General features: G+C 41.1%; 2 protein-coding genes across 3 annotated transcripts; one reads left to right on the top strand and one right to left on the bottom strand.

The window, feature by feature from the left end:
• Window positions 1-1,057: 1,057 nt before the first annotated feature.
• On the bottom strand, window positions 1,058-19,676 carry PRORP (protein only RNase P catalytic subunit). 2 transcript variants are annotated; one of them, XM_053474591.1, is made up of 8 exons: window positions 19,546-19,676; window positions 18,448-19,180; window positions 17,861-17,908; window positions 17,427-17,559; window positions 10,494-10,601; window positions 4,123-4,271; window positions 3,009-3,204; window positions 1,058-1,437 (listed from the first exon to the last, which is right to left on the bottom strand). In XM_053474591.1, the coding sequence occupies exons 2-8, from the start codon at window positions 19,143-19,145 to the stop codon at window positions 1,306-1,308; spliced, it is 1,464 nt and encodes a 487-aa protein (XP_053330566.1). In that variant the 5' UTR covers window positions 19,146-19,180; window positions 19,546-19,676; the 3' UTR covers window positions 1,058-1,305. The 2 variants fall into 2 exon arrangements, with proteins under 2 accessions (XP_053330566.1, XP_053330564.1); XM_053474589.1 differs by having other exon boundaries at window positions 18,448-19,564.
• Window positions 19,677-19,863: 187 nt separating this feature from the next.
• PPP2R3C (protein phosphatase 2 regulatory subunit B''gamma) lies at window positions 19,864-25,899 on the top strand. The gene is made up of 14 exons (XM_053474594.1): window positions 19,864-20,135; window positions 20,604-20,668; window positions 20,992-21,113; window positions 21,200-21,304; window positions 21,641-21,753; window positions 22,086-22,183; window positions 22,430-22,500; window positions 22,767-22,899; window positions 23,309-23,364; window positions 23,453-23,528; window positions 23,824-23,960; window positions 24,420-24,557; window positions 24,804-24,863; window positions 25,045-25,899. The coding sequence occupies exons 2-14, from the start codon at window positions 20,620-20,622 to the stop codon at window positions 25,231-25,233; spliced, it is 1,347 nt and encodes a 448-aa protein (XP_053330569.1). The 5' UTR covers window positions 19,864-20,135; window positions 20,604-20,619; the 3' UTR covers window positions 25,234-25,899.
• Window positions 25,900-26,680: the final 781 nt, after the last annotated feature.

Here is a 26,680-nt window from a genome sequence, read left to right as displayed (position 1 = left end):
CGTCCATGAGAGCGATGGGTTCCCTGTTTTGTGGCTGGGGCCGTAGGTCTAGTTGGCCTTGGACCACAGACAGTAGCGCAACATTTCAAGTGTTTCAGGACCCTTCTGAGTGTTGCGACCCAGCTGGAGAAACTTGTCCAAAGGCTGCCCAGTCTCCCACCACCGGCCCAGTAGTTGCCGAGACATAAAGAGGTAAATCCGGGACTCTCTATTTACCTGTTGATTCTGGAGCTCTCCAGATCAAAGGTGGACAGGTGGCAACCCTACTGCTATCCCCGATGGGTAAATGATGTCACACCAGTGGTAATTCTGAGGTCTTCAACTTTTTATTTATGACGGAAGAAGAGAAAAGGGAGAGTATAATTATGAATAAATTACAGGAGTTTACGGCGCGTGGCAGCAGGGAGTCACTCATTAAAGCATTGGAGCAATGATAAAGGTATGTGTACATGGTGTTCCCAATGGCCAGTGTGGGTCGGCTCCAGTACATATGTCCTAATTCTGAAAATAGAATTTCTAAATGCTGGTTCTGCCGGTTCCTATACAGCCTTAACCACAACCCACCTCTAAACCTCGCCTGCTTAAGCACACTCTATAAAAGGAACTGAAGAAGACACTTAGCTGGTTACTTACTTTTTACAATGCATAGTATAACTTAAATAACCCTTTGTGGGATCGTTTTCCACCTCGGTTTACTATCTCTTCAAATCAGTTGCCTATATAGCTTTGCCTGTATAATGTGTGTTAAATCCGGCTGCGTGAAAGGATGCAGCATCAGATGGTGGGTCTTGGATCTGAAGAAGCCATCATATTCCGCAGAGCTGTACAACGAGAGATCATACGTTTATACTGGAGAATTTCCAGGGATGACCAATTTAAACACAACATCCTACAACCCTGCTCGATGCATACGGATGTCTGTGATTAATAACATGTAACAACGCTGAGTTCCTTGTAAGCAATGTTTAAAGGTCTAAATAATTGGATCTCATCTCCTCCCAAGTTAACTTTCCAAATCAGACTTAAATTAGCAGACATTTCAAGGATTAAACGAGCATAGTATTCAACATCCATTGGTTTATTGAAATGTTAGTTCCGTTATTTTTACAAAAAAAAACCCATACAAAACAAGCAGGTGGCACTTTTTCTCGGAGTGAAGTCACAATAACAGAGGACAATGGATGGCAGACCATTGGGCAGATCACTGGAAGGCCAGTAAATTAGGTCAGATGTGTATGAGTCAAGCTATCGCGGGACAGTGGAAAAATACCCAAGACAATTGGGTCGTAGAGAATAGTTCCCCTTCTAGAGTTTCTTCTGTAGACACAGCCAGGTTTCAGGCACTTCAAATGTAGCTCTCGTGACTCCCATCTTATCGTAAGGAACGTGCCAGGAGAGATCCGTACTCTGTAGTATAGTATCATAACACCGCGTGGGCTGCAAAGTGAGGAAACAGTCAACCATTAAAGTAGATTAACAATTAACACAATTATATGCACAATTAAAGAGTTATTGTGCATATCCAGCTAACCATTCTTCTCCACTGGTGGAACTGCTCTTCAAAGTTAATACATGGCCAATTCCTGCCTATGTTCTCCCTTAGACTACATGCAAAACAGCAGGACTGGACTGTCTTAAACACAGGACTAGTTTCTCTCTATCAGTGACGGCGAACGTTTTTCAGCATGCCAGAATAGAGGCCTTGGTGTGCCCGTTGTGGCACGTGTGCCATAGGTTGGCCTTCACTGCTCTATATGTTTACAACATGAACAAACTATGGTGGTCCTTTCATACTTACAGGTGTTAATAGACTTATCCTATTTAAATACTTTCTGTATGTCTACCTCCAACACGTCTTTGGAGAAAAACTATACTTGAGTTGCCTACAGGTGATGGAGGCAGACTTCAACCCGATGTACATAACAGTATGTAAGGATATAACGGACTTTGAAAGAGTAAATCTTAAACAGAAGCACAATGGGTGAAGAGTGACTTTCTATTTCATGTAAGTGACTATTTGCATACGATTCTGTTTTTTACGTTGTATTCTTGAAACCGGTCTCCAGTGATCCTCAGTCAACCACAAAACCTCCTTTCTCAGTCTTACTTTAATCTTAATGTGGAACACAGCAGGTAAGTGAAACATTTCGATTTGTTCATTACTTTACAATAAGCAAATGGATATGGTGGTTTTGGTTGAAAAGAAGAAGAGTTGACTGGGATACACTATATGACCAAAAGTATGTGGACACCTGACCATCACACCTATATGAGCACGTTGGACATCTCATTCCAAAACCATGGCCACCAATACAGAGCTGGACTCTTTAGCCTTTTTGCAGTTTTAGTGGCCTCGGCTGAGACGATTCCGCTTCACAATAATAGCGTGGACCGGGGCAGACCTAGCAGGGCAGAAATCACACAAACTAAACATGGCAGTGTCATAGGATGCCACCTTTGCCAGTCGTCAAAGTCACTGAGGTCTTCAGTACAATCCACTCTACTGCCAATGTTTGTCTGTGGAGATGGCTGTCCATGCGCTTGATTTTATACACATTAGCAACGGTTCTGGCTGAAATACCTACGCAGGGATCTTTTACTGGACCAACAGAGATCTTTTTTCTATCTTGTTCCAATAACAAACTAAAGACTCCATCTGCATTCATTTCAACTCCCTGACAGTACTATACCTTCTCCTGTAAGCAAGATTCAGCTAGCCCTGCGCAACGTGTAGTTGTTTGGGGAGATTTATTGACAATTAAATCACCATTTTAACTATGCTTTATAACTCATGCAGGGGTAGCTCACCTAGGTTGTCACTCCATCATGCAGTGCTCGACTCAAAGGTTTTATCTCAGACTTGACATTCCCTCTTACGTATGAGACAATGAAAACTCCTTTTCGAGAGATTCCCTTTGGAAAAGTTATTTCAGGAGGTAACTGGGCTTTGGTACAGATTGAGGCCGAGTGCCACACAGGGTGAGTAGAGGGCGCTACGTTCTGATTACCTGAAGATAAACTTTACTTCCTGGTGCATAGAAGGGAATTATCAGCTGATGTCCCCGTTGCCACTTAAAGAAAAGACGTCGGGTTTGAGGGTCAGGCAGAGAGGCTTTGTGATCTCGCATTAGGTCTCTGGTCAAAAAGTAACAATGATTTCCGGAGTACAAACTGGCATAAAGCAGGAAAGGGTCATCTTCTGACCTGTGGACACAGCATAGAATCAACAGGATTATAAATAAGTAACAAAACTAGGGCGATATTTAATGCCTAGTGAAGCCTCGAGAGATGGCAAAAAAAAGGGCTGCATGAATGTTACACGAAAACTTAAAGAGTTTGCAGTCTTTACAGATTAGACACTATTTCCTCTTCAAAACTTCTCCTACAATCTACCACCTACGGAAGGTGGTTTAAAAAGTGGGTTAGTTCCATATCGCAGCTAAATGTATACTTAAGCAACGGTGTATCTATGTCGGGCAATTCCTAGGGCAGTTCCAAGGAAGTACCCCAGCAGATACCGCCACAACCACCGTTCGTCTTATATTCCAGGTCATCTTATGATCCAACCTCAAATAGAGGTCTGACTATATCTAGATCCACCGCAGCGCTGCAGGGGACCCGGATCCTCTTCTCTGGCAGCCGGTGGACATCTGTGCGATTAGCCCCGGCGGAAGTGCCAGCCAGCAGAGCAGAGTAAATCCGGGGGGGCATACTGGGGGGGGGGGGCACAGTGGAAAACCTGGGGACAGATATGCATAACTGGGGCAGATAAAAGGAAATAAAAACAATAGATTTATTTTTCTCAATCATAGTTTTTATTAAATATAAAATAAAGAGTTTACATGTCAATTAATATTTACTAGTAAAAATTTTTCCTTTAGGGTAGTCTTTTTCTCTAAATTAATATGAGAAAATACAGTAGAGAATTACACACACGTGCTTATCAGTTTTGAAACAAGATAATGCGTATGTAAATGGAAATGAATAACAAGGATATAGTCTTTATTATTGTAATAAGGAGAAAAATAAGACACCAGGAAGAGGAACATGGGCACAGCTTCCTAGTGCTTGACATTCTACATGGGAGAGCATACCTAAACAGGCTCATTATATGCTACTCACGTGTTGTGAAGGAAGAAGCAGTCCGCTCTTTGCTGCAGCAGGTCCAAGTGCCGCCTCTGCCATACCCGGGAGTCCTGCAACATGTGCCTCCTTCCCAGCACCAGTACGCGGCTCCCCCCGCTGGCCAGGCTCGACACCACATCTAGGAGCTGAAAGGAGAAGTGCCATGGAAAAAAAACATTAATGCCAATCATACTTTAATTAACTTTCCCTGCACAATCACCACACACAGGTTTTTCTTTACAGCAATTGTAATGAAGTCCGGTCATCAATATTCAGCAGAATCCCCACCATGTGTTTGTAAAATTAACACCACAGAAATTTAAAGGGGCCAGGCAGCCATTATATATATATATATATATATATATATATATATATATGGATAAAGTTTTTTTTTTTAGCTATCTCTGTGGGGGTCACAGACATTATTTCATTTTTTCTTCTATAATCAGAAGTGTGGTCTATTCTAGTCGCAAGCATGTGATTTCACAATCTTTTCTTTTTTGAATTATTTTTACTGTCAGCGTGCCTTGGGCAATGCAGTTAAGGCGCTGGCAAACCCAGGGGAAATCCCACATGCACCGTTCTTACAGAACATCCGATGTGCAGAAAAAAAAAACAGTCATTCAGAGATCTGCAAAGTCTTCCACATTTCATACAATTTCATAATGAAACATTTTACTCAATGAGTTATACAAATACGCCGCTTAGTTAACTAGAACCTAGAGCGAAACAATAGTTTATGTGGGCTATTAATGTTTGTTTTTCCTTGCCATGACTACTACCTTATATTCATTCTAACAATTCCCCCAAAGTTTCCTTTGGCTATAAGGGACTCTGCAGAGTTCTTGGTTAAATCCCTTTTATGTATTTAAATGTTTCCATCACATCCCCTCTCTCTCTTCTTAACTTTAAGCCATATATATTGAGATCCTTTAGTCTTTCCTGACAACTTTTAGATGGCATGTCTGCTGCTTGGCATGCTTGTGCGTCACTGACCACCATGGATCAAATATAGTTCGTATAGGTACATTCGTATAGGTACATTCCACATTCTAAAACAGCCCTGGTCCAAAGGTAAATCATTTATGCTTCAGAATTTCAGCAAACATTGTGCAACTTTGTATTCACATATACACACACACACATTCATACACACATTCATACACACACACACACATATATAAACACACACATTCATGTACACACACACACACACACACACACATTTTATGTGTGTGTATTCATGCATGTATGTATGAGTTTGGGGATCAAAATTGTGTCTATACGTTGTGCTAATCCAAACGGGGCCAAATCTTCCCAAAAGTTAGATGTGCCTGCAATCTGTGACTACAAGAGGAGGCTCGTGGAGTCCATTCAACGCACAGAACGATGACATGGAGACCCGTAAGTAGAACAGTTTAACTTACATTAACGCTATATAATCTGTCTTGATTCTCAGAAGGCCACGCGTCGGTGGGCAGCAATCATTTCCTACACCCACGCAGTGGGCTCTTTACAACAAACTGTTTAAGTAGAAGTATACTATTACTCTAAAGTAACATTACCATTGACCTTTAAAGTGGAAGTGTTAAATCCAACTTTAACAATAGCTTCTACATGGGGAAACCACCAGGAAACCTGAGCAAGAAGGAAGAAGGGAGCCTTTATCTGCAGTGAGAAGATGTCTTAATTGAGTATTATTAATGTAGAAACTTGAGTATGGATATAGCCTGATATTTTTGGAAAATCCATATGGGATGATCCATTCCTGCAACCCTTGGAACATCCCCTCCGCGGACCTAAAGCCTCTCCTAAAAGGGGGGCTTTCAGGGGAAGAAAGGGGTACTTACTCTTCCTTTTTCAGGGGATTCTTGCTACCGATTGGCTGCTTGAACCATTGAAATCAATGTGATCACTTTCCGCCACTACAGGTCTGAATGCCCATAGCGTTCCTCAAGCCAGCATTGGAACCTAATGGGGGCGAATACATCACATGGACACACAGGTGAATTTGCCCCGGAAAACATATCAAGAAGGGCAAGGGGGAAATGCTTACGGCGGGATTCTGCGGAATCACTCCCATGCACTTGCAAAAGGGACAATTTTAAAGTCCCTTTAATAGATTGTTCAAAGTATTCTGAATTATAATAATCACTGCTAGGACCTGATAGCATCTTCTCGATTGGCGACTCACTCAGTATCCTAATATTCCAGCGCATGTTAATAAATATAAATTAATTAAACGCCAGCTACGCCATACGGCACAATGTGTTCCAGGTAGAAATTCATTTTTATTTGTATTAGACTGTCTACAAAAAAAAAATTTAGTTTAGAACAACATTGTTGGTTAAATAGGGGAATTTCATTTCCTGGACGTGACCGGTAAAACGTGGCTTGTAATTCACGGGGCTTTTTGACATTTAGCTTTTTCATAACCTAAACGGCACATGCCACTTTCACGTCCTCATCGACTTCCAAATTTGCCATGAGAAAAATAAAATATTCACTTTACAAAATGTTTGATCCGGAGAAGACCATGCTGATCGGCAATAAGGAATCGTACAGGACTAGACATATACATATTAAAATAATACATATTATTAAATATCATGGATCTCCTTGGTCACAGGCAGTGTTCCCTCTAAGCTGTGCGCTTGTGAGGCTGTAATCACATTAATATGATGCCCAGGTTCCAGCATGTACTGGCTGCCTGGGCATGATAGGAGTGTGATTGCTGTTAGCAATTATATATATATAATATTGTTGTTGGGTTTTTTTGTCCAATTTTGGTGTGTTATTTTTAATAAAGTGGGGTTTGTTTGTTTGTTTTTTTAAAGAGGGGGTCATTTTCAGTTTCGGTCAAGTGAATGTTGAATTTTCGGTCCGGAATTTTCATTTCGGTGCATCCCTATATACTAAGCCAGACACTGAAGCGGTAGGCCTACACCACATCAATGTTTGGCTTAGTATATAGTGATAGGGGTTATGCTACATTATTGGCAATGTCTGGCTCAATGTATAGTGATAGGTGTTGTGCTGTGCCTCACTATATAGTGATAGGTGTTATGCTGTACCACCGTCAGTGCGTGCCTCAATATATAGAGATAGGTTTTATGCTGTACCACCGTCAGTGCATGCCTCAGTATATAGTGATAGGTGTTATGCTTCCCCATGGTCAATGTTTGCCTCAGTATACAGTGATAGGTGTTATGCTGTACCACCGTCAGTCCGTGCCTCAGTATATAGTGATCGGTGTTATGCTGCCCCACGGTCAATGTTTGCCTCAGTATATACTAACAGTTATGCTGCACCACTGTCAATATTTGCCTCAGTATATAATGATAGCAGTTATGCTGCAACACCGTCAATTTCTGCCTCAGTATATAGTGATAGGTGTTATGCTGTACCCCAGTCAATGTGTGCCTCAGTATATAGTGATAGGTGTTATGCTGTACTACTGTCAATGGTTGCCTAACGACAGAAGCTATGCAGTTTTTCCCAATAAAAAAATAATTATATATATTTTGATCCTTTATGCAGCCCGGAGCCCCCGCTCGTGATTCGCTCATAATTAACTTTTGCAGTGAGAATTTCACCTTTAAAATAGACCATGGGTTGGAAATATATATAGCTCTGCCCCCCATGCAATGTGATTTTTTTTTCAGCTCCACCAACTTCGCTTTCTATGGACTGGAGAAGCATATTGTGCGCACAAAATTGTGGCTCTGGGAAAAATTTTGCACAACAGACATTTTCTGTGCACACCACCCAAGAAAAATTAGAGGGAACATTGGTCACAGGCAGAGATCAGCAAAGCAGGGCTGCAAATCTCTGCATCGTGATCACTGTGCGATCAGCAGGCAGGGAGAAGGGAGTGAAAAGAAAACACATTTTTTTTCCTCTCTTGAAATAAAGACTTAAAGAAAAGCTAAAATAACCGATAATAAAAAAAGTTATAAAAGTAAAAGAAAAACAAAAAAGTAAAATTGTTTTCAACAAATAAATGATCTGGCCTCACAAGCCCTTCGTTGGGAAAATCCCCGTTGGCTGTTTTGCAGTCTGGCACCCCCTGCAGGTCTCTTAGTGCGAGCGCGACATGAGAAACTGGTTCCAGCTGCACTGTGGGTTTTTCCACCCCAGATTGCTGCATTTGGTTGCTGCAACATTTACGTATGCTTTAAACTTAACATTTTTAATCATTTTTTCTTCCTTAAACCCACAGATTGAAACGTTCTGGGAAATGAACCCCAGAACATTATTTCTAGGCACGCGCTGTGATTTTCAACAAAACCTAGTCTAGGAATGTGAAACCGCGCGACGCGTGCCGGGCTTTCCTTTGTATAGCGTGACGTCCTGAGCCCGGGATTCCCTTTGTGCATTAAAAGAATCGTGTTTTATTTATTAAGTGCCACTCCTTTGAAAAGGAAAGTCTGACATACAGAATGACGACAAGAACTATGGTTACTATGGCAACACAAGAGTATTTACAATAATGAATCACGGACCCAAACCTGCTGATTCACACACTATGTCGACAAAACATGGCGTGCGTGCGAGTGCTGCTCGGGTGAGACATACAAAACAATGCAGTTCGGCGAGACACCATCTACGCATGCATATAGACACAAATAACTTAAGCAGCCCTTTGGAATTCATTCACACAAAAATATTTGCTTATGAAAGGCGGCCCTGGCCTAGGCCAACGTGGCGCGGAGCCGCCTTTCTTATAATAGGTGTCGGAGCCAAAAGATGGGTCGTGAAATTACGAATTTATTTCCAATAAATATAATACAATATAATTTATATAAAACACATTTTTTGTTGTTATCCACAGAATTTCTCTAACGGTTGCCCTAACGCGTTTCACCTTCATCAGAGGGGTAAATACTATGAATGTGGGATATCCCTATCTATATGAATAAGAGTGAAAAGAAATACAGAGGAAAAATGATAATTAGAAATATCAGAAGGCTATTGTATATAATATTTCCAGCCCCTTTGCCAGATGGTAAGTCCGGGGCCTGCTTTAATACGTATTCCTCATTGGGGGGCCATATGGGACTATAAATCGTCCCTTTAATGTGCAACTGTTCCCATTACGGCTTCTGGCACAGCTTGGGCTTTTCTTTGTCAATTCTTGTAATTGTCTGGGAGATGATGTTAGACGTGAGATATCATTTTACAGGAAGCTGAGGTCTGTAGATGCAGAAGGAAGTTCTTCTTCTTTTCTACATCCTGCCTGAACGATCAACACATTAACTAATACAGAAAACTTAATGGGGAGGAATAATGCAAACAACAGGAAGTTAACATGTCTCTGCCGATGGTGTACACATAAAGGGGGGGGTTAATACATACGCATTGCACATTTTAATCTGTAACATTAGGTAGCATTATTTTTAGTGTTGCACCAGTAAGTGCTCATTTGTTTCCACTCCATCTTATCTAATTTGCCTGAGATTCTGCTTTACCTGAAACAGTCTAACAGGTTGTGCGTGTAACAGGTCAAACCACTGAAACCACTCAACACTCACAACAAGGATGAGAATAACTATGTTAGAATCCCTGGTGTGCCAAATCTTTCGGATTTTTACAATGTAACAGACTTGTGCAAATGGTCTAAAAATGATTCACATACATTTCCGGAGAACGAATTTCATTTCCTCCCCTTACTGTTTCAGAAGAAATTCGGAGGGCTTTTCGCATTCAGAAACAAACTTTCTTGTCACTCATCCTCATTCATGTTCTCACACACTAATTCAATCATGCTCTCGATGTCTCCCTAACGTCTACCCGCCGGCCGCTTCCTTGTCTCCTTCCCTGCAGCTTTGTTTCTTCTTTTGCCACCTCTTTTTTTTTTCTCTCTTCTTTCTCCGTGTCTTCTTTCTTCGTCCGCTTCTCTGTAAACCAGGTCTTCCGCAAAAGGGTGGAGCCTCTAGGCACACCCTCTCTTCTGATTGGAGGAACGGGGAGAGGCTTGGCATTTTTGCAGAAGCACTCCGAGAGGCCAGAATAATGCAGACAGATTCATGGAGAAAGAGAAGTGCAGAAACAGTTCTCTTTCTCTGCAAATCTTTGTCTTCAAGTGTGAAACAGAAAAAAAACAGCCTTAAAGTGCCAACCAGGTATGGGGGGGGCTTCTGTGTATATGGCTTCTAAACCCATTAGTATCATTATACATTATTGCCATTGGTGGGTTCATATTGTTTGAATGTAAATGCAAGACTTCTGTTGTATACGGTGCACAAATACCAGATGGAGGAAAATCAAATGCTGCTGATCAGTGAACGATCAGTTAAGGGTAAAACATAACAAATTTTTATAACAATTAACAAGATTATTGGTAAACTTTTCTTGTTGAAACTTACATTCTGTGACCGTACTCCTTTTGGGGAGATGTGAGCGACATTCAGTCCGTCGACAACAATATCATACGGAGGACGGGAATTAACAAACTCCTGAAAATCTTGCAGCTCCTGGTGGAATGAAAAGAGAGGCATTGAATGGGTAGAAATGCATACATTTGCAATGATTGTGATGTATTATTCTGGAACCCGTAACAAATGCAGAAAAGCAATGATTTTTAAAAGCTTGCTATTTCTTTATGTAAGATATAGCAGCCTCATTATTCCCCACCAGCTTGAAGACTACTCCTCCGTGAAAAAAAAAGTCTCTGCAGCGGCATTTGGCTTCACTTCGCTGGCTTCCTAGCTTTTTTCATTCAGTGGGAGCCAACATGGTTGCATTCCCAACCTTTACCCTGGAAGTAGCCACTAGATACAGAAATGAGCAGTATCTGCAGGTAAAAGGCTGTCGGTTGACAGCTTGAAATTCCTACATTAACCAAAAGGAGAGACTTAACCAACATGACTGTGCCAAGTTGCTCACCTATGTTTAAAGGGAGTCAGAGTTCTCTTTAAATGGTCATGGTGCCCCCCTTGCGTGTGCTTTGTATGCCGGTAATTCCCCCATATGCACTGCTGTGTAGTTTTATCTGGTCCTGCTGTTTACCAGACATAGCCATAGAAAGCTTGATAGCTTTACCCATCTTTTTTTGTTTTTATTAATTCTGATTTGGTATGCTGTCAACAGGTCCTCAAATTTGGTTATACTTTGAATACTTTAATATGCATTGTTTTTAACCAATTATTCACCTTAAAGATAAGCTGCAGCTCCAGGGCTACAACTTCTCCTAAAATGAATGCCTAATCTCCCCATGCATCTGCAAGAGGGGGCGCCAAATCATTTAAAGGGGCCTCTCAGCTGTTATATGCATATGATGGCCGGAGTGGTTCTTTAATGTGAGCTGGTGTTTCTGGGGACAAGGTCTTAAGCAATGAGCCGAAAAACGAACTTTGAAATCATTTTTCTCTGCCACATCAAGGAAGAGTCATCGGGGAATCCCCAGGATCTGCGTGTGAAGGAAGGTGCTTACGCTAAACAGCCAGGTGTGTATGGATAAGGAACCCGTGCCGTATGTCGCTTGCCTGAAATCCCCGAGATGCCTGACAACCAACATAACAAGCAAACAGGTTCCTGCAACAACTGTACAACCCTAACAACCCGTGGAAAGAATCAGCCCGTTCTTTACAAAGACAGGCAATGGATACGGCTTCTTTCCCTCCGAGTATTGGGATCTGGTCCTCCCAGGGACACACAAACCCAGCAGCCCTTACATTTCCGATGGGCTAGGCAAGTGTGGAAGATGTAGCGCAGAGCGGCTAGAATGCCATAGTGTGTATCCCAGATGTCACCCACAATGTGGGATGATTGTGAATGGTCAGTGGAGCTTGATGGACGTTGCCCCCTATCCGAGATCTCCTCTTCCAGTAAAACATAGACTTGTAGATGTTTAAAGGCAAGTTGACCAAGTCCTACCTCTTGAGCTTTTTTTTAAAGAAAATGTAAGGACTCCATTGTAAGATTAAATGCAGTTATACTCCCTGATCCAGTATCCCCAGTCTCAATACTGCTGGACTTTCACCACTGCTGAAGACCGGACCATCAGATGGACACATTTCAGAAGACTTATAGGTCAGACATGTGCCTGAATATTGTGCTAAATTACATCTGTCTGCCGGCCACCACAGAACACAGTGAGCCGGCTGTTTGCATAATACCTTTTTATATTATTTATTACGTAGAGTTTGTGACATATCTTTATTCGTTGTCTTTATAATGGGACATATTTCTTAATTATGACTAATATAACATTTTATATAACGTATAATTTGTTGGATTAAACTGATATATGATAGTTGAGCATCTACTTAGAACAGGGAGGGGAGATATGACCGAGACTTTAAATATATCAAGAGGTTAAACACAGGCCAAGATTAATAAAAGCATGGCTGGAAGGAAAGATACCGGCGCCTACATTTTTTGGATGGCCCCTGGATCCAAACCAAGTTTGTCAACACCTGGAGGTAACCACTGGCCACTTCTGGGACTACTGGATCCTTAATAGGCCGCAAAGAAGCTAAAAACCGTCTCTCCTTCCTGGTTCCAAGTTACTCTTGCAATAAAACAATTTATCTTTATTATACGGCTGTTACTTTTGATACATGATTACAGGCCATTCAAGGAACGAGAATCTAATTAAGACTACGCAACACTCTATGGAAGTTTTCCTGCTCTTCTACTTCAAGTAACTTACTTAGCAGACATTGCCGGGTACCCTACTTACAGAAGAAATATGACCCCCATCCCGATAAAACCCTTTAACGTAAAGACGTCTATGGCTGAAGACCGAGTGATCCTGTGGGCCAGCGCATGGTCATATTCATAAGGGGTGAGAAAAAGAAAAGTTCAATACAGGCCAACCACTAACAACCAGTTTGGCAGGAAAATTTCTCTGGGAACTCCCCTTAGCAGCTTTTCAGCAATCCATTTAAAAAGTACAGCGTGTAAGAGTCAAACGACATTCTGGTAAATCCCGTAGGTGACAGGGGTAGGTTAAGGGGCAAACATTGCATTTAGGTTTTACCCCATTGAGAGATGGTTTCTCATACAAGCTACATATGCATATATGCTATACGTCCCAAAATATCTAAAGGGACCCTTTGCTCTGGGGCAGTCACACCTCGGCATGACGCTGGGGGTATTTATTATTACCCAGCATGGCAGAACATTATAATTTAAACAGTCTGGATAAACCTGGCGAGCTACGAAGACAACTCCCATAACTCCGTGGAATCCAACTCCGGTGGCCGTCACGCAAGCTAAGACTGGCAGACAGAGTTGTCTCCCACCTCTCTACCTTAGTTCTCCTAGAAAAGAGGGACATTGGGGAGGAAAGAGGGGGGCAAAGAGCCATTTAGGTCCAAAGAAGGACTGCCCCTCCTTGACCGGGGCATTTGGGAGGTATGGCGATGCATCCCGGCACAGAGAAGGGAGATTATTATATAATATACCCTCAGACGCTTGCGGCTATGACTCTCATCTTAGGTCAGGAGCGAGACAATCTCTGGCATAAAAGAGAGAGCCACGGGAAAAGCAAAGAGCGCACACAACAATGTTCTGGCGGAGAGGACACGGAGTCCACAAAACAAGGGGAAGTCCAAGAATTCATATGAAAACAAAACTAAGAGAGGAGGAGAATCGCTGCGACCGAGATGTCAGTTAAGATTATCTACAGCAACTACATGCACACGTTTAACCCTTTCTGCTTCAGAGTGTATGTTTTAAAACAACCCCCCTACCCCAAAAAGAAAGAAATATCGCCTTGCGCCCTCACCAAATTCATTAAATCACATTGGAAAGAAATCCTTTTTATGTACAAATTGAAGGGGAATTCCTGCCAATGTTTTTGTATTCCTATTATCAAATGAAAAAACACATTTTCAAAATATTATGCGTTTAAAAAACAACAGTTTTCGTTTTTGCCCCAAAATATAATGTTTTTAGGCAGCTGCATATTAGACATTTGCATGCCCGGATCGTTATCATACTGCCTGTGGGAAACAATAGAATGGCTCAGGCTTAATGACCCAGCCAGACACTCTGCCTAATGAAACTCTATTGAGGAACGGACTTCATTAGCATAGCCATAAAGCAGCAGCTCAGTGTGGTGTTTGAGCCGGGAAAGTCACCCAAAATAACATGACTGATAACAAGGGCTGCCTCCAGGACTGTAGATAGAGGAACAAAACGAGATAAAACCAGGTTTCTGACCATTCTGACCGATATTACCGTACACAGCGCTTTAAAACCAGCTTGTGCAACACTAACCACGTAAAATAGGATAGCTTAAGAGGGTTTTCCGTGAAAAGGGGGGACGCTTGTGTGAAATGCAGAACGTACGCAGCTGCAAACGCCCTCCTCCTGTTACAGCAGCGATCTTACTTACAGGATGGGGATGTTTATCCTGGGATTTTACAACATGGTATCTGCCCCTATTTGCATATAAAGGTCTAGAGCTTCTTCCTCGCCTTTTCTTTGCTTCACTGGGGCCGCTTGGGAAAGTTTCAGGTGGATTAAGGGCTGTGCTATTTAGAGAAAAACCACAGACTCCTTTCAGAGGACACGCTTTTGAAAGGTCTAATACGCTGCTCACCAGTTGGTGGTCAATTGGTTTCTGTATATCATCCATCGAGCTGGAACAAAACACTCGGGGCGACTTTCAAATCCAAAAACCGGAAGGCAACTAGAAACAGCGTGATCGAGCCATTGTACAACTGGTCATGTAATCCCGCACTCATGTAAATGTGAATGGAAGGAGCGCGATGGGCCATAGAAAAGAGGCACCTACCGTGTAAGGATCCTTCTACGGGTTTTTCGCCAAAACGCCCCATTACGACATTATCATAACCTTGGCAGCCATGTGTAAAGGCTGGAATGTCTTTCTTGACATATTTACGAGCTATCTTCAGAGACGCATCACATCCTTTTATTAGGTCAAGGATATCCTCCTATGTTTAGGTTACAGTACAAACCATTTTCTTCCACCGTGCATCGTTCAGTAATGCAGCGTAACCATGAGATGGATGGTATTATAGGCATAATACAAGAATTTGTATTTATTATTTCTCCCCTACTGTGTCGATCCAGTATCTATCTGTATGCTTGGTAATTCCCTTTGATTAGAATACACAACGAGTGTTCATCCAAACTGTGACCAAGTCAAGATTTTGGGGATTCCCAGTTTATAGATACAATTTTAATACAATTAAAAAAAAAAAATACAAACCATGTTTTAAAAGGATTGCAAAGCCTGGCCTTTATTTTCTGGGCTGTGGGGGGACGTTCCACCTTCAAGCAATACTTTAGGGGGAGATATTTACCATGATTGGATTTGTCAAGATGTCGGCGTCACTGGAGTCCATAGTTAATCAGGCTGAGTAAAGGGAAGTCAATTGGCACCCATACTGCGTGTTCAAGGTATGATATTATCGTTCTCAGAAGGCTATATTTCGATCTTATTCCGTACACTAAGTCCCCTTTCTATACACGAGAACTTCCATCAGCTGCCTGAGATGGAAAGTCTACCAACAAGTACACCCAGATTCTTCACCATATTGGATTCCCCTGATAAGCAGCCATTGCATTTATAATTGGGGTGTTGATATTTCTTCCCCAATTGCATAACTTTGCATTTTTCGGTGTTGAAACACATCTGCCATTTTAATGCCCAGTCTCATATATTGTCTAAATTCCTCTGCAGGGAGTTAGCAACCATGTCTAATTTCATTACTTGACATATTATGATCTGCAAACATTGAGTCATTGCCTTCGGTGCCCTGTGCCAGATCACTGATAAAATTCAGTCTCATTCATTTATATTCGCCATTTATAATTGTCACGTGACACAAAAGGAGGGCCTGGTAGGCTGTTTTTGCAAAAAGTAAAAGTTTCTTACGTGTCACAATGTTGATGAACTAAAAGTGGATTACAGACAAGGACGCATACTAAAGTACTTTAAAAGGGACGCTCCAGTGTTTCAGGGAAACCCCCTGGAACTTTCATTTAACCTACTTTTCAAAACAATGGTGAAAATGATAACTTGAAGAGGACACTCAGCTATCATGTGCATCAAACGCATATGATGGCTGGAACATCCCTTTAAGTTTTGTCCAGGCACCAATGACCTGCAAAGTGATTTTTACGGGTAGGAGTACAATTGGAGAAAGTTAGGTGATTTTGGCCTCTTTTAAGGACAAATAGGTTATTTCCTTAATGTTGGGTGCATTCAGGCGAGCTTCTTAAGGTGATTTTTATGAACAAGCAATAAAATCACCGGGTTCCCCTACCATCTTATTGAAACATCAATAAAATAAAGAAGTTAATCATCGTACCTCCCAACATTACTAAAGGCCAAAGGAGAACACCTTAATGCAGAGGCATCTGTTAAACGAGTAGCTACGTCAGAGGGCTTCATCAGTATTTTTTTATGTGACTTAGTCACATCAGGGAAAGAGGGACACAAGGATTTGGAAGCTAATTTAGATTACGGGGTGCGCACCACACATTCCTCCCGGGGTCCTATCCAAGCCACGTTCATTGAAAACAGTTACAGCGTTGCTGATCATCATTCACTCAGCTGTTCCAAACAGGAAAACCATTGGTTAGAATTGTCGGACCATGGAGGAGGAGGGCAGCTGCAGCAACAGGGCTGAAACTTCTATGCCAGTATTTTAGTATTTTCGTTTGAAAGAATGCATATTTAAGTACTCAGAGGGTTAGGGTTCCTCACGGAGTACTTCTTTCAAGAGGGTGTCCGAGACAGTAACCTGTCCCATTAAAAGCCATGCATAAATATGGTGCATTGATTTATTGTACACTGTAAATTGGTCAGTAGCACAATTTAAAGCGCGTCTGTCACATAAACTATGTAACAGCACTGCCACCTTCTGACGAAATCTCACAAGACGGGGAATTTAGAAAGAAGTTGCTGTCCACAAAATAAATTTGACTCGGCTTAGTCCTACAGCTATACTGATGTGTCGCTTATCTTTATATCTACATATACATAATGAATGAAACAGCAATGCATTCGTTGCCAATCATCTGTCAAAAAAGGTACTCATGGAATTATGTGCTAAATAGTTGGGAGCACAAAACGTAGAGTAACATTAGACAGTTGGCTGTGATTTAGTAGTGGTTAAAAGGCTTATTTCTGGGGTCTATTCACTAAAGAGGGAGTTGGCAGGAGAGTTGCAGTTTCGCCTTACCGAGCTTACTTTCTGCTATAAAGTGTTTCTGATGTTTGAATACATCTGAATATAATCCATAGTCCTGCATAAAGCATAGTTAAATCACTGATTGAACTATACATTATACATTTACACAGAAGATCATCTTACCTGCGGTGTGGTTTTACGGAAGGTGTCGGGTCCTTTGATAACACTGTTAAGGAAGACATCCTTTAACACATCGTACTCTTCAGGCTTCAGATGAATGGACTCCAGCTGTTGCCCGCAAGCCTGACAGTGGCCGCTGTAAGTAATTTAAACAAAGGCATACTACTTAATGATGTTTAAGCCCTGACATCCTATGGGTAGTGTTATTTTTTTATTCCTATTTTTTAACATAAATGTTGGTGGGATGCACCAACATTTATGTTAAAAAATAGGAATAACATTTTTTTCAAAAATAAGGGGATTTCATGTGCGTAAATAAGAATACATTGATCGTCATTAAATATATAATGGAGAAAAATCAGTTAATAGCAAGGAAAATTAGCCGTGTTCTGTCTTAATGTTTTGAATCATATTACTTCTCTATGTATGGCACTTACTTATGGGTGGCGCTGCTCGCCTGTCCTGTCCAGCTTTCATTAGGAATACTGAAAAACAAAAAAAAAAAATGACATTTAAAAACCCAAACCAAAGTAAAAGTATTAAATATGTGAATTTACAACATTGCACACACAATGTATCACTTTTTCGTAAACAATATTTCATTAGAGTTGCTATAAAGTAACAGCTTGGTGCAGAAAACATAAAATATCACATGACCGCTTACACTAGCGCTCAACAGGGTTTTAGATAGGGGCATTTAATGGAACAAAATTAAGACCCACTTATCTTTAATGCTGTAATGTACATAGTACTGTATTTAACTCCTAAACATTATGACTTCCTATTCATGGGGAGGACGCAGCCCCGACAAATAATATGTTACTATGGGCTGGGGTCCAATTTGGAGCGCTGCAGCTACCTACTGCCTGGTCAAGTTGTGTATTAAGTTACCCCTATATGTTAATATTGCATCCAGCGTAAGCATGAGAACAGAACTTCATCCTGAAATGTTATAGGAGCCTTGTCATTGACTTCATAACGTTATCTGCTTTCATTGGCCAAACAATCCAAAGGCTTCAATTACCTTTCGAACCAAGACTTTATACTCTCCATGAGAGGTTCCCCAGGATAGATCTGATTGTCCCTTAAGTAATCCAGGATACAAAGGAGCTCATTCTTAAAAGACTTGGTGTGTACGCGCCCGCCCGCGTTAAACAAAGACCGGATGGTGTCATCACACGGTGTTAATTCACTCTGCAGCATCTCTTTATAAAGCTTTAATGCCAACTGTTCCTCTCCGTGTTCAACAGCCCCCTTAATACAATCTCTATAGTTTCCTGAGGAAGGAGAGACCGTTTTCTTGATAGTTTCCAACAAAGCGATTGCTTCTCGCCAGCGATCGGTTTGGCTGAATCCTTTAATAAACAAGCTGTAGGCTCCAGTATCGAAAGACTTGAATTTCGCCTTCATCAAATCATACACGTCGTATATTTCGGTCACCTGATCCTGCTTTACGCACAAGGCCAAGTATCTCAAAAGTAATTTATAGCTGATGCCACACGATTCCTTCCCCGCAAAAGTCAAAAGCGATCGGGCAACATCGATGTGACGTTCACCTGAAATTAATTTCGCCATCATGACTTCTTCAAACCCCTGTATCCTGCCATATTCTTCTTTCACCCGGCTCCATTCTTTGGGCAGCAAAGGTGTAGACGGGACCGACGACTGGAAGTTTCTGGAAGACGGCTCTCTGTCATTTCGCGCCTCTACTTTCGGCTGCATCTCGGACCTTTTCTTGGACGCTCCTGCGGAAAACACTGTGAAGGGTTTAACAGGGGAGCCCTTTGCTTTATTTCGGTTTATTTTTGGATGTCTTTGGGGCGCGCCTCCCTTATCGACGGAAGCGTTAACACTAAACGATGTACTTATGTTCCGAGAAGACATAAGAACGCCATCTTGAGTCTTAGAACACCAGGAACGTAGCGTACTCCGGCACAGGTATGTTTTTGTCATGTGTGCCTTACTACACAGAACCCTGCAACATGTCTGTAAAGATAACATTATTCGGTTGTAAGTGCCCTTGCCTGAATGAAATTCTATAAATCAATAAAATTATTAAATAATAATTTTGGGAAAAAAAATAAACAATATTTCTTCATGAATTATTTCTCCTCACACTCACACCATCCACCATGCTGAGGCCAGGTATACCAATCAAAGTCCTAATCTAACAACGTCGTTTCCAAGGCGGCTGCCACTCTGATTCTATAAACTAGTTTTCTCTCACACACGTTCTCATGGCAATGACAAGAAAGCAAGCACTTCCGGTGCGCCAAAGACCACTAACCAATCCGACCTCTCGTTTGCGTTCCAAGCAGCGCGTTCACGTGACGTTCCCTGTAGAACTGTAATACGCATGCGCTGTGCGGCTGTAGCGGCTTTCGTGTATATCCGGCTTACGATCGCGAAAGCAGAGGTGGTTTGCGACTGTCGACAACCTGTGTCGCAGGCATATGACGTTTAAATCCGCAGCCTGTCAGAGGAAGTTGACGTTTGTGCTGTTCCTTAGTAACTAGCGTTTACTGTAGCGGTTACACGGGGGGTAGAATGGGCAAGGCACAAGACTTTAAGGATTGTCATGCACTTGGCTATTAGAACACCCCATCTATCACCTTGTTTTTAGGGGCTGTTTCTGTTGAGGACATGAGGGCTTTATTTTGATGCAGTGCCATTGAGAGAGCTGGTGAAGTGCTGCCCTGAATAAAGAGACAGGTAAATAAGCTGCAGTTCAAAGGTTTGGGGTAACTTTTCTTGGGAAAGAAAAGCCAATTTTGTCCGATAAAATTACATGAAATGGATCAGAAATCCAGCGCAGACAGGGTTAATGTTGTAAATGACTATTGTAGCTGGAAACGGCTGTGTTTTTTAATGGAATCTCTTCACGGGAGTAAAGAGGCTCTTTATCACTCCCATCACTCCTGCGTTCCAACAGCACGTTGTGTTTGCTGATCCAAGTTTAAAAGGCTAAATGATCCAATTGTTTTTTCAATTATGTTCTAGCCAGATATGTCCTTGTTTTCCATGAAAACAAGCTCAGTGACTCCAAACTGTGTTCTAGATGCATTTATGCGCAGGTACTCTCTCTGCCAGGAACTATAAGCCTACATTAGCCTGAAATATGAAATATTCCCTGTTATATAGTTTAATGGATGTGTGTGTACTATTCTTTATGTTTTGCAGATTAACAAAGACTAGGATGGATTGGAAGAGAAGCCTAAAGGAGAAACTGAAGCGAGATCACAAAGGTAAGATAGCGTGAAGATAATTGAACTGGGTCATTTCAGAGCTTGGGATACGTTCCATATGTATCATTTGATTCACGCGTGTCGTGTAAACTCCTAGTGAGACAAGTCCTCGCGTCCGATCTGAAGGGCTCTCACCTGTTCCGGTTTTATGTAGTAAAATCTAAAGCTTGTTTAGATGACACAAAATAAAATCCATATGCCAGGGTTCCAGAGGAGGAGAAAAATATTTACCACCTTGATTTACAGGTCTTTAAAAGGTGTTCACTGGCATGACATACCATTCCTTGATAATCAGTATATAAAATACATTTTGTGTTGATCAGAAAAAAGAAGTGAGCAGGAGATGAAGGATGAAGAAATGGAGCTCTTCACAAAATATTACACAGAGTGGAAAGGTGGCAATAAAGAATCCAGCGCTTTGAACATCCCTCGATTCTATTACAGGGTAAGTACTGGAAACACACTGATCGGGGGGTTGTTCCATGCTAGCCCTATTCTAATCCTCAGATCTTTATTTATTTTTTGACACAGTTGCCAGCTGAGGATGAAGTTTTGCAGCAAAAATTAAGAGAGGAATCTCGAGCCGTCTTTCTGCAGCGCAAAAGCAGAGAACTGTTAGACAACGAGGAACTGCAGGTAGAAATGGGATTCAGAACGAGTAGATGGACTCCGGATCAGGGTATCGTCTGACTTATATGCTTGCAGAACCTTTTAGTATACACTCATTTGGATCACAACAGAAATAATGATCACGGTTAGAAAAAAAATAGTAAACAGAAAAAAAAGCAAGCGTCCTGCCCACAAATTTAAAGGCTGTTAAAAGGATTTTTCTACTGCTGTAATTAAACCATTAAGTCTTAACGTTTACGTCTGCGCTACCGAGTATAGACCAAAAACTTGCAGATTTAAAGGGGGGAACCCGTTTTATTTATAAAACCGAAACACGTATTTAAGGAATGATTTGCTTTTCAGAATCTGTGGTTCCTTCTGGACAAGCATCAGTCCCCACCTTTGTTTGGAGAGGAAGCCATGATCAACTATGTAGACTTCATAACTGTGGGTGAAAAGGCCGGGCTCAAGTGCAAGTGAGTTTATTTCGGTGTCTGTGGATCAGTGAATGTAGCTTTAAACGTAGCTTGAATGTACTATTTTGCATCTACAGACAAATGGTAGATCAGGCCGATGACACCAAGTCAACAAAAATTATATTAAAAAAAAAAATAAAAAAAAATTACATATTTAAGTGCAAAAAGATGTTAAACATCTTTGTCCTTACGAGATGAAACTTTATTTACAATAACAAAGCCCAAAATGTATTGGGTTACAAAAATTAGAGGTCATTGACTACTAATTAGACATATGGTTAATATCAGCTATTCTTGCTTTCTGCTTTAATAATTATTTTGTTTTGTTTTAGTCCATTTTTCACCCCAAAAGTCTTTAGCAAACTTATCCACAATGATCCCTATGGCAGAATCTCAATTATGCAATTTTTCAACTACGTCATGCGAAAGGGTGAGTCCAGATTTACTTATTTTTGCTAAAACTCATTTTCCATATAAGTGCATGCTCCAAGTACCATCTTTATAATACCCTATTATGGCGTATCAGTCACATGATCAAGGCTATAGAAGATGTTTAACTTTGCAATCACACTTCACTGATTGTCTAATGGATACGTTTGGTTTAGAAATAAAACTGACTGCGTATAATCCAATGGACTTCATCTCTTGTGTTAATGCACTGCTTCCTTTCTTGCAGTATGGCTGCACCAGACCAGGATAGGGTTAAGCTTGTATGATGTGGCTGGACAAGGGTACCTCAGGGAATCGGTACGTACATTCTTCATTTTATTAAAACGGATCTGTCATCTTAATAAATAAAATGTCCGTATTTCATGTTCAGTGCGTGTAATTAGCCCATGTTATCATCTATAAGGGCAGGCATCTTAACTTGTTACAGCATGTGCATGACTTCTCCTCCCTTATTATTCAGAGTACTGTGTACCAAATTGTTCATTTTCAGTTTTGCTATAATTTGCCACGAGCCTTACCTTTGCCGAAGTAAGCTATTTAGAAGTTCTTCTATTTTCGGACAGGACTTGGAGAACTATATCCTCGAGCTTATTCCAACTCTGCCGCAGCTGGACGGACTGGAAAAATCCTTTTACTCCTTCTACGTGTGCACGGCGGTCCGAAAGTTCTTCTTCTTCCTTGATCCGCTGAGAACAGGTAACCGCATATCAAGGTCTCTCCATTTCAGGACCCTCTGGTGTATGGCAACACAAATAAAAGCAAGGTTACAGGTAAAAGGGTTAAAGAAAACCACGATTCCTGCAGGTAACTTAATTTGTACTGCGTCCAACTCGCCTAATACTTTCCTTCCGCTAATTTATCTGAAACTAAGGAAGCTGCAGAACGTGAGCCTTTTCTTCACGCATTTTTGTTCGTTCTTGCTTATGAAACTAGACTATATGGCTCAATAAAATGGATCTGTGATCATTTTTTACAAACCCAGGTTTTATATACCATAAGAAAAGTTGTCTCCCCGTTCTGTTCACTTTAAAGTATTTTTATATATATATATATATATATATATATATATTATATTTTATAACTAGCTAAAATACTTGTGTTTTAGGAAAGATAAAAATTCAAGATATATTGGCTTGCAGCTTCCTCGATGATCTGCTAGAGGTAAGTGTTTTTTAAACCAAGAATATACATACCTGCATGTGCTTCCCTCTAAAATCCTCATGATTTTTTTTTTCTCTATCCTTTTTAGCTGCGGGATGAGGAACTTTCAAAAGAGAGTCAGGAATCGAACTGGTTCTCTGCTCCATCTGCACTAAGAGTGTATGGTAAGTGGCATTGGCTCGTTTAAAGCAGACCCGCCACCCAGATCCTCTATTGACAGGACACTATGTAATGATGCTTGGCACTTTTATATGCATTGTCCAAAGTTGGGGGACAAAAGTCTTTAAGGCAGAAGCCCCCCCCAAGCTGTGATCTACATTAAAGTGCATAGTTTTTGGGCTCGGTTTATGCAGCAAGATCCTCTTTGAGTTACAAGAAAACATCCCTGTTTGTAAAGAAACAGTCTCAATTGTTTTTTTTTTTGCTTTGTGTACCTTTTTGTTCCTTATGGCAATGCAGGACAGTACTTGAATTTAGACAAGGATCACAACGGGATGTTAAGCAAAGAGGAGCTGTCGCGTTATGGTACCGGAACATTGACCAGTGTCTTCCTAGACAGAGTCTTCCAGGAGTGCCTGACGTACGATGGGGAGATGGTAAGGTTCCAGAGTCGGTAATAAAGTGTCTTCTAGTTATAAGCAAAACAGAGTAAATTCTATATAATAATAAAAAATCTCACGCTAATGCTTAAAATTAAAGCAGTTTATCCGGCTGTAAACTAGGTTCTCGTACCATACTAAATGCTATGAATCCATATTGTCAATAGTCTGACGTATGCATTATAAACGTTATTACATGTTTATGTAATATACCGAAATATAAGCTGTAGGGTTTGGGGAAAAGCGAAGGCTCCCCCTTAACCATGCAGTCTTCAGAGCCAGCCAGGGAAACTCTTTAAGGCTTATCTCTTAATGACGCGTAGTCACTGAGATCAAATGTTACGCCTCACCCCATTTTAACCTTAACTCACAGTTTAGTGAATCAAACCCATCTGTGTAATCTATGGGAACATTATGTGAAGTGATTGCTTTTTTTATTATAATTTTCCCCTTTAGGATTACAAGACATACTTGGATTTTGTTTTGGCTTTGGAGAATAGGAAAGAGCCGGCAGCGTTACAGTATATATTCAAGCTTCTAGATGTTGAGAACAAAGGCTGTCTGAATGTCTTCTCTCTTAACTACTTCTTCCGAGTAAGTCCTATTGTTTCATACAGACACTGGCTTCATTTATGACTTTAACTGCATCTGTCCCATACGCAAATCATTCTTTCCCTTCTCCTCACCCCACCATCACAATTGCTGCCTGACCCAAACGTGGAAGAATAATTATTCGGATGTCAGAAAAAGACATTTAGATTTATTTCGTGAATAGACCTGCAATGTATGTGAAAAACGTATGGTTTTGAGGAGAATCTACTTTTGTCTGCTCTATGGCAGGATATCCAGGAACAAATGAAAATCCACAACCAGGAAGCGGTCTCCTTTCAGGATGTGAAGGTGAATATCTCTGATAATTCATCTGTATATATGAGTGGCCTTCCTGTAAATAACATTTCCAGATTTGTTTGAAAGTAAACATTTTCTGGATCGTAAATGTTAAACATGTAATTTAGTATTTATTTTTTTTAAAGATGTTTTTTGTGTGAGATTATATAATTCAATTTGTTTTTAATGCCAGGATGAAATATTTGACATGGTTAAGCCCAAAGACCCTCTGCGGATTACCCTCCAGGATCTGATCCAGAGTGGCCAGGGTGACACGGTGTGCAGCATTCTCATTGATATTAATGGATTCTGGACCTACGAGAACAGAGAGGTGCTGGTGGCTAACGACGGGGAGAGCCCCACCGATCTAGATGATACGTAATGGGCTCTCTGCCCTTTCTGAACCCACGTTTTATTGATGTTCTGCCATCACCAGGGACGTAAAGGCAACGGTGGTATCATTTTGTATAAAAGAGGCGAAAAAGGGTTTTTAAGGGCTGAATTTTGTAAATAACACACCCAAGTGCTTTGGGCTGTCAAGCTGTTCCTGCAATGTATTTATTAATAATGTGTAATACAGTTCATAGAATTTGATGACCTACCCTGTTCATGTTTACACTCACTTTTCACTCGTCTACCACTTCTGATGGGAAGCTGCTCCATTTACCTTCTGCCCTCTCGGTTTTACTCTGGACTATGGACTCTTTGAGTAAGAAACCGATGCTTGGCGTTTCCCTGCTTTTGTTTTTCTTCCTGTTAATAAACTCCCATAAAGAATTTAATATGTACGGCCGCTGAGACAGACTACCTGGCTGTAACTATTCATAGGCTAATGCGTGGCTGGGCTGGAAAACAGGAAAGCAATGGTATATTCTCATTAAATCATAGGCCGGGCTTTTTCACAGAAAGCAGATGTTTTTATTTGCTGGGTAGAAAATAAAGCCAAGTTCGTTCTCGTTTCAGAGATTAGCTCTGCAGGAAAAGAAGGCACGCAATATATAATCATTGACAATCTGTCTCACAAGACCAGGGTCCGTATGCAATACCCCCCATAAAAAGCACACGTTTAATAATTATACATGCATTGTGTTAATAAATACAGCCTCAATTACCTAGCTGGCAATGGCTTTAACTATATGAAATGTCTCTATGGAACCCAAAGTGTATTATGTAGTCAACATTTTGGAAATGGAAGTGTATTTGGGGTTTGGCTGCCCCCCTTTAGAAGAGCAGCTGTGAAATACCAGACAGCGTTCCTCTAATACAACAGGGAATCTTAAATACTGTGTCAGGTAAGCCGCATCTTCATCCTAGGTATACCAGTGCCTTCTAACAACCCTGTTTTTACTACGCCATCTTAATAACGAGGTTCTCCAGCCACAGAGCAACACGGCTGCCGTAGAGATCATAGAACAACGTAGAACTGCTCCTGGCCAGGGAAATAGGGACCCGTACAAACATGTCATGTTGACATGACACGTTTCACCTTACAGAATTAGCCTGCAGCTCAGTCTTCCATTCCATTCGTGTTTCCACTACCCATGCGAGAGTTAAGACGTCTGCTGGTGGAGACAGCAAGCTGATCCCACCAGCTTCCCCGCACAACAACCCAACCACACAGATCAGGTTTAATGTGCACCTAACACGTATAAATGTGTTTTATTAATATAAATCTTTGGCTGGTAACCAAGAGAGAAGATACTATTATAAATTGTGGGAAAATGGGCTTTTCGGTATTACGTTTCACCTTCTTCCCCAGGGTGAGACATCATATTTCTCTGTGCTGGATCACATCGCTTTCAGCCTCACACTTTACTGTGAAAATATAC

This window comes from Spea bombifrons, chromosome 9 (genome assembly GCF_027358695.1).
Source record: "Spea bombifrons isolate aSpeBom1 chromosome 9, aSpeBom1.2.pri, whole genome shotgun sequence".
NCBI lineage: Eukaryota > Metazoa > Chordata > Amphibia > Anura > Pelobatidae > Spea > Spea bombifrons.
Note: the sequence above shows the minus strand (reverse complement) of the source record. Positions and strands in the feature narration are given on the sequence as shown.

Bases quoted from the DNA above. Each gene is read 5' to 3' on its own strand.
- PRORP (XM_053474589.1), bottom strand. From the start codon at position 19,424: ATGTTATCTTTACAGACATGTTGCAGGGTTCTGTGTAGTAAGGCACAC. The intron at 17,909-18,447 runs GTAATTGAAGCC...TTTGTTTTTCAG, and splicing joins ATAAAGTCTTGGTTCGAAAG to TATTCCTAATGAAAGCTGGA. The intron at 3,205-4,122 runs GTGAGTAGCATA...CTGTGTCCACAG, and splicing joins TGCTTCTTCCTTCACAACAC to GTCAGAAGATGACCCTTTCC.
- PPP2R3C (XM_053474594.1), top strand. From the start codon at position 20,620: ATGGATTGGAAGAGAAGCCTAAAGGAGAAACTGAAGCGAGATCACAAA. The intron at 22,184-22,429 runs GTGAGTCCAGAT...CCTTTCTTGCAG, and splicing joins CAACTACGTCATGCGAAAGG to TATGGCTGCACCAGACCAGG. The intron at 24,864-25,044 runs GTGAATATCTCT...TTTTAATGCCAG, and splicing joins TCTCCTTTCAGGATGTGAAG to GATGAAATATTTGACATGGT.